The sequence below is a fragment of the Zalophus californianus genome, chromosome 5, assembly GCF_009762305.2.
Source record: "Zalophus californianus isolate mZalCal1 chromosome 5, mZalCal1.pri.v2, whole genome shotgun sequence".
In the NCBI taxonomy this organism is placed as follows: domain Eukaryota; kingdom Metazoa; phylum Chordata; class Mammalia; order Carnivora; family Otariidae; genus Zalophus; species Zalophus californianus.
Window position 1 is genome coordinate 126,832,222 of NC_045599.1, and position 7,443 is coordinate 126,839,664.

The 7,443-nt window shown below is 44.8% G+C and overlaps 1 protein-coding gene across 7 annotated transcripts in view; it reads left to right on the forward strand.

The window, feature by feature from the left end:
• PRLR (prolactin receptor) overlaps positions 1 to 7,443 on the forward strand; it is a 172,344-nt gene that overhangs the window by 151,571 nt on the left and 13,330 nt on the right. For all 7 annotated transcript variants that reach the window (XM_027605811.2, XM_027605813.2, XM_027605810.2 and 4 more), the window contains 3 exons: positions 1,271 to 1,403; positions 2,736 to 2,905; positions 6,554 to 6,723. In XM_027605811.2, the coding sequence (XP_027461612.2) occupies positions 1,271 to 1,403; positions 2,736 to 2,905; positions 6,554 to 6,723 (473 nt within the window). The remainder of the gene's footprint in view (positions 1 to 1,270; positions 1,404 to 2,735; positions 2,906 to 6,553; positions 6,724 to 7,443) is intronic.

Sequence of the window (7,443 nt, forward strand, 5' to 3'; positions counted from 1 at the left end):
GGGGGAGACAAGTATAAGAGAAAACAGAGAGAACACCCCTGAATTGCTGGGACTGATACCTTTCAAAAGCTCTCCTCTCTGCTGCTGATTTTCTGAACTAAACAGTCAGGCATCCAACGCAGCCAAAAGGAAGATCACCTGGGGTTAGTTACGTGGATGGGCAAAATGGGGGTCCTGCCTAGCAGCACAAGGCAAATGCCCAGGGCCACCCTTTTCCTCTTTGGATCTGACAGACAAGGAGGAGGAAAGGGGGCCAGGTCACCAAGAGCTTTGGGGATTCAGCAACTGGAAAACCCCACCCTTTTGACATCGTACTTTCCCCATCACCTTATTCAGACCTTCTAGCTTCCAGCTGGGATGAGATACGGCTCTCGGCTAATAATGGTAGCTGGTAACCAGGAGAGCAGCTAGCCACTCCCCCACCTCTTACCACGCCTCCCCCCCTAGAAAAAGAACCAGAGAACTACAAGGAAGCCCTTTGCCACCTCACCACAAAAGGACCCAAGGGGAAAGAGGGAAATATAAGACCACAAAAGGACTAAAAAACAAGAATCGGAAACGGGGACAGGGGAAGGGGGAGCTAGATGGTGAGACTGGGTCAGAGGTCCAAGCCAAACGGAATCAAGGAAAAGGGAAGGGAAACAGGAAGGAAGGGAGAAGACAGGTGAGGGGAAGGGAGGGGAGCAGCCAAAGGAGCGTCAATGATGCAGAGAAAAGAAAATAGAAGGTCCCAGATTGAGTTAATTGTATGGGAAGGGCAGGAAAATGGAGAGTCGTGAGCAGATGGAGAAGTGCCAGAGAGCACTGTGTCCACAAAGTGCCCCGGGATGCTTGTGCCTGGGGCAGAATTCTTTTCATGGTCACCCTTCTGCTGTGGGAGGATGTCAGCTGCATAGACCCTGGGATTGCGGAAGGGCCACATACTCTTCAGTCCACATGCATCCAGCTCACCCTTGCTGTTCACTCTGTTGGAATTTTACAGTTAATGACGCATCCTGGTTAGTGGCCATCTCTACCTCACAGGACACACACACACACACACACACACACACACACACACACACACACACACACAGCCCTCCCTCTCTCTCAGTCCTGCCAACATCAGGACAGCCCACAGAGGCATGTTGCTGGCATTTCTGAGCACCGCCCCCTTCGGCCCCCTCACACCTCATCACTGACCTTGTCCCATCAGTCTGCTTCTGTCACCGGCAGGAGGGTCTGATGGTTGAATGCACCTTGTTCCTCAGTGACTTCTGGCTTTTTCTAGGACAATCACCTCCTGGAAAACCTGAGATCTTGAAATGTCGTTCTCCTGAAAAGGAAACATTCACCTGCTGGTGGAAACCTGGGGAAGACGGAGGACTTCCTACTAATTACACGCTGATGTACCACAAGGAAGGGTAAAATGTTCTCTTCTCTCCTATCAACTGCCGCATGACTGCTCTCAATCTCCTGGCCTGAAGTTAGAGTTACCCACAGTCCCCTGGATTGGCATGAGTAAGGCTCCTACCACCGGGGAAAAGAACTTCACTGCCCATGCCTACAATCTCCTGTTAATGTCCTTGAAGAGCTCTCCCCATGTGTATAAGGTCATCTGCTACCCCAGCAATATAGTACAGCATTATTCCCGGTGTCTGTCCCAAGGTCAGGTTGTATCCCAAGGTCACATATGAATCTTTCCTAAATGCCAGTTACTTTTAGACGTAAACCTTGTGCCATTTGTTACTTTTGCAATCTCAGAGGATTATCATGTAATCCTTATGACCAAGAAAGAGCCCTATAAGCCAAGGAAGGTAAGGATTTTTTCCTTCGCGTTTGCTGATCCAGGATCTCTGATCTTCCAGAGGGCATATTTGGAGCTAGGGTTGCAGCGAGGGCTAAACACGGTCATCTCTGGGTGAGGACCTTGTTTTACTCACAATGAAACCATCCTGGAAAGCCCAGGAGGGCTGTATCCCTCCCCAGGGAAGAAAACGTTTACCGGTTGCAACAGCTGACCACATCCCAAAGACGGCACTTTGTTGGACACAACGCTGTCATCCCTTCTGGGACCTGGAGGAGTATCATGTAAACAGAGTTCAGGAACTCAAACTGGCCACCAAAATGAAATAAGCCTTCACACCTTGTGCTGTGTCTTGCGTTGAGGCCCTGATGTCTACATGTGAGCAGCCTAATGAGGCCACCTGATCCTGAAACAGCCCCTTTCTTAGTCATGTTACTCTGTTGCTGACTTAGGGCAATCTGAAATATACTGAGGGCGATGCTTACCCTCTTTCATCTTTTTTTAATGAAATGTAATTCAACACATGTGCACAATAAGTGGTGCGTTGTGCACGGCCCCCCAGGGTGTATGTACAGGGGAGAGTCACATTTCCTGAGATGACCAGCGGCAGTTCCCTGGGTAGGGCAGTGCCTTGGCCATCGGAGAGCTCAAGCATTTATTGGCAGGGGGCATATATCCCAAAGCCCACAAAAACCTATCGAAGGGAGGTGTTGATGAGCAGCAGAGTCACTGAGGACCTCACGTAACCCTTCCACCATCTCCGGCACCCTCTTCCCTGTCTCACCCCTGGCTGACCTGGGCAGGACACAGAAGTTTGGGGAGCTGTTCCTCACTCTGGTTCTTGCGTTCTGAATGTCTGATCCCCAAAAGCCAGTGTTACTAATCTACTCAGGAGATTAAACTCTGTTTACTACGTTCTTATTCGCTGCTAATATATTACTCATTGCAGAGAGACAATCACACACGAATGTCCAGACTACATAACCAGTGGCCCCAATTCCTGTTACTTCAACAAGAAGCACACCTCCATATGGACAATGTACATCATCACGATAAATGCCACAAACCAGATGGGAAGCAGTTCCTCGGACCCACGTTATGTGGACGTGACTTACATAGGTAAGGGGAAGGGCAACGGGTAAGGAATTTGTTATTCAGTTATGGATTTACCAATAGTCAAGCTCAATTCGAGTCTTCTTGGCTTTTGGTTGCAACCCCAAAAAGAAAGATCAGAGAATTTACAATATCCTTCTCAACTGAGTTTCTCAAACCAATTTTTATCAAATCATTCACGGCAGTAGGACTGGCGCTTGGGATCCTTATGCTTCTGTGCTCTCCCTTGACCCTTCTTCTCATCCTTTTGCATCCAGAAGGAATGCTCTACTTACATGTCCCTTATCACTCCTTCCCTCCAGCTCTCCTCCTGCAACCGATGTCCCCTTCTCCCTTATTTTCTCCCTCCTGATGGAACACAGAGCTGCTCCATGGAGTAGCAGCTCCTAGAAGGTGTTCATCTGCTTCTGCACCCACAGAGATTGCACCAAACCGATTTCCCGCAAATTCAATTCTCAATATACACGTGCTTCTTAGCAACTGGAGCTATTATTTTAAAAATAAATAATGTGGGCGCCTGGGTGGCTCAGTTGGTTAAGCGACTGCCTTCGGCTCAGGTCATGATCCTGGAGTCCCGGGATCGGGTCCCGTGTCGGGCTCCCTGCTCGGCGGGGAGTCTGCTTCTCCCTCTGACCCTCTTCCCTCTCGTGCTCTCTATCTCTCATTCTCTCTCTCTCAAATAAATAAATAAAATCTTTAATTTAAATAAATAAATAAATAAATAAATAAAAATAAAAAAATAATGTGAGGAGTAAATACTACTACTTGAACAACAGGCTGAAGGCCAAGGTCACAAGTACAATGTTTGGAGAAGTCATTAGCAAAGTAAAACGAAGTCAACCCAAACGCTGCTTCTGGCTTTGCATGATCAACAGCGAGCTGCAGGGCAATTAGGCATCACTGTAGTGGCCTGGATGGTGTGGCGGGGATGACAGAGGGAATTTTAGGACAAGAGATGGCTTGGCCAGGCCAGGGTTCAGCCCTCATCTTGGGTAATAATCTAGGGAATAGCTAATTAGGTTCATGTTTACCCAAGTCTTCCGGATTTACCTAACACCACTCAGTAAGGAAAATCAGATTAGGATTCTGAAGTGTTCCCTTGCATATCATCCCAATGGCATGTTATCAGTGGTTTATCCCTAAAAACTAGAAAAGCTTCCAGTACCAACCAGTACACACTTGAACAATTTCTCTTGCAGCAAATCACTGGAATGAGCCTGGGGGTGGAAACTGAATGTGATTTTAGTTTAAGAAACTCAGAAAAGCAACCCCAATGGCAAGTAGGAATAAAATAAATTCTAGTCATATAAATTACTTGAGATACAAAGTCTTGAAGATGCTAAATGCCAAATAATTCCTTTGTCGTGGGCTCTCTCTTACGGATTTAACATATGAGGGCAAAACAACAAAAGCGAAAAACGTTCTGAAATGAACCATTGCTACAATGAACGTAGTCACAAAAAACGGAATCACTAAAGAGTAGTGCATTTAAAAAGTGAAATCAATGAGGGCATCAATTTCACATGAGCTCTGGAAAACAAATTCTCTGGTGAAAAATTGTTGGGCTGTATTTTCCAAAAAAATGAAAGAAGGGTTTATGGAACTCTCATATCACCCTACATCATACAGTGTTGATGACAGGAATTCTATGTTGATGCCATAGAATTCATCTAAAAATCAGTGTTGGGTGCCTGGGTGGATCAGTCAGTTTATGTCCAACTCTCGATTTCAGCTCAGGTCATGATCTCAGGGTTGTGAGATCGAGCCCCATGTCGGGCTCTGAGCTGGGTGTGGAGCCTGCTTGGGACTCTCTTCAAAAAAAAAAAAAAAAAAAAAAAATTTTTTTTTTTTTAATCAGTATTAACCACAGTACATTTTCGATCAGACTGAGTCTCATCCTGTGAGAACCCACAGTTCAGAATGACAATACTGGCAGATAATCTCTCAGAAATAGATTTTGTTCTTGTTCTTGTTGCTACTGCCCTTGAATTACATTTAGCAATGTTGAAGATGCTTGAAAGCAGTGATTCTCAACTCGGGGCTATGTTGCCTCCCCCAGGATGTTTAGCAATGATGGGAAACATCTCTGATCATTGCAACCGAGGGAAGAGCTCTCAGGGTATTACGGACATTTAATGGGTAGAGGCCAGAAATGCTGTTAAGCAGCCTACAGTGCTCAGGACGGCACCCCACCCACCCACCACAAGCCACCAATGAAGAAGAGTCTGGTCCAAGATACATAATGCTGAGGTTGAGAAACTGTGCTTTCAAGGATTCATCCTAAACATTTTGCTGGCAGTTTTGTACCAGTGGTTTTTGATCAGAGGCATTTCTCAGTATACAGATGATGTTTAGTAAGTTTGTTTAGTAAGTATATATAAAATGATCTTTCTTAGACATTTACTTAGTAACATATAAGCATTAGGATTAGTGGCAAATTTTCTAAAGTTCACTTTTTTAGGCAACTGTATGTTATAATGCTAAATATACTACAATTACACTCACATCCCCCTCCCCCCCCGCCCCGGCATGGACACTGACTTGGGGAGGTAATAAATGAATCGAGAAAATATTACTGACCAGCAGGACTGAGATTAGGGTAAGACAAGCTGGTACCCAAGGCACTCTTCACGGGCTACTCACAGACCTGTACTTAAAGGAACCTGAGAGTAAGTGCCTCCTTATTTTTGTGTGTGTGGCATAATACACACAACATAAAATTCACCATTTTACCCATTTTAAAATGTGAAATCCGGTGGTATTAGTTCATTCACACAGTTATGCAACCATCACTGTCTAGTTCCAGAACACTTTCACCACTCCAAATGGAGACTTCATACCCATTAACCAGTTACTCTGGATTCCCCGCTTTATCCCAGCCCCAGAACAACCACTAGTCTGCTTTCTTTCTCTATAGATCTGCCTATTCTGTAATCATATAGTATGTGGCCTTTTGTGTCTGCCTTCTGTCACTTAGCATAATGTTCTCAAGATTCATCTATGTTCTAGCATGTATCAGTATTTCCTTCCCTCTGTGGCTGAATCGTGTTCCATGATATGGATATTATTTATCCATTCATCAGTTGATGGACATTTGGGTTGTTTCCACCTATTGGCTACTCTGAATAATGTATTATGAACACTGAGGTACAAGTTTTTGTTTGAACACCTGCCTTCAATTCTTTTGGGTATATACATAGGAGTGAAGTTGATGGGTGACATGGTAATACCACATTTAACTTTCTAGGTAACTTCCGGACTTTTCTACAGTGGCTGTACCACTTTACATTCCCATCAACAATGGACAAGGGTTCCAATTTCTCCAGTGTTCTCACCAACACTTATTATTTTTCACTCTTTGAATTCTAGCCATCCTAGCAGGTATGAAATGGTATCTCATTGTGGTTTTGACTTGCATGTCTCAATGACTTTTGAGCCTCTTTCCTGTGCCTCTTGGCCATTTGTGCCTTCTTAAATTTTGCATCTTGCTTCCTTCAACCTAACCCCAGTTCTGCTGACCAGCATCTGATATCAAATGCCAAGAGTCTCATAACCACGGTGGAGTGAAACAGCAGAGAGAGCCGCCTCTAAGTCATACAGTTCTGTGTTCAGATACCACTTTTACTAAATGTGGAGTTTCTTTCCTGTCTACAGTTGAACCAGACCCTCCTGTGAACCTAACTGTGGAATTAAAACAGCCAGAAGACAAAAAACCATATCTGTGGATGAAATGGTACCCACCTACCCTGGTTGACGTTAGATCTGGTTGGCTCACACTCCAGTATGAAATTCGGTTAAAACCCAAGAAAGCAACTGAGTGGGAGGTGAGTCAACTAGAAGCTTTTGGAAAGAACCAGGTCCTTGGCAAAGATGAAGCCCTCGCAGCTGAGAATAAGTCATTCCTCCTCATTTTGGGATAACCCTGTTGCCCTCTTGATGCTGACGTGACCCACCCCGATGTGGAAGGGCCTCGTCCCCTCCACTAGGATTGATGGGGATCATCTTCATACTCACCCAAAGCTAGCTCCTTGCACTGAACAGGTCTTCCACCAGGTATCCAACCCACCTCCCTCAGGATAGCTTAGATTGAGACACTTGTGAGTGTACTTACGTGGCACTAAGTAGGAGGAAAAAGTCTCGGTGTAACCAGTCCATGGTCAACGGTATTTTTATTCACTTACAAATACTTCAATGTAAGGAAGAAATAGTGCAGTAAATTATAGGCATTATAATAGTCTGCTCTTAAATATTTTAGTATATGTTTCTTTTATTTTTATTTATTTATTTATTTATTATTATGTTCAATTAGCCAATATATAGTACATCATTAGTTTTTGATGTAGTGTTCAGTGATTCAGTAGTTGCATCTAACACCCAGTACTCATCACAACACATGCCCTCCTTAATACCCAGCGCCCAGCTACCTAATCCCCCACCCCCCTCCTGGTTTGTTTCCTGTAGTCCAGAATCTCTCATGGTTTGTCTCCCTCTCTGATTTCTTCCCAGTCGGTTTTCCCTCCCTTCCCTTGTATATGTCTCTTTTA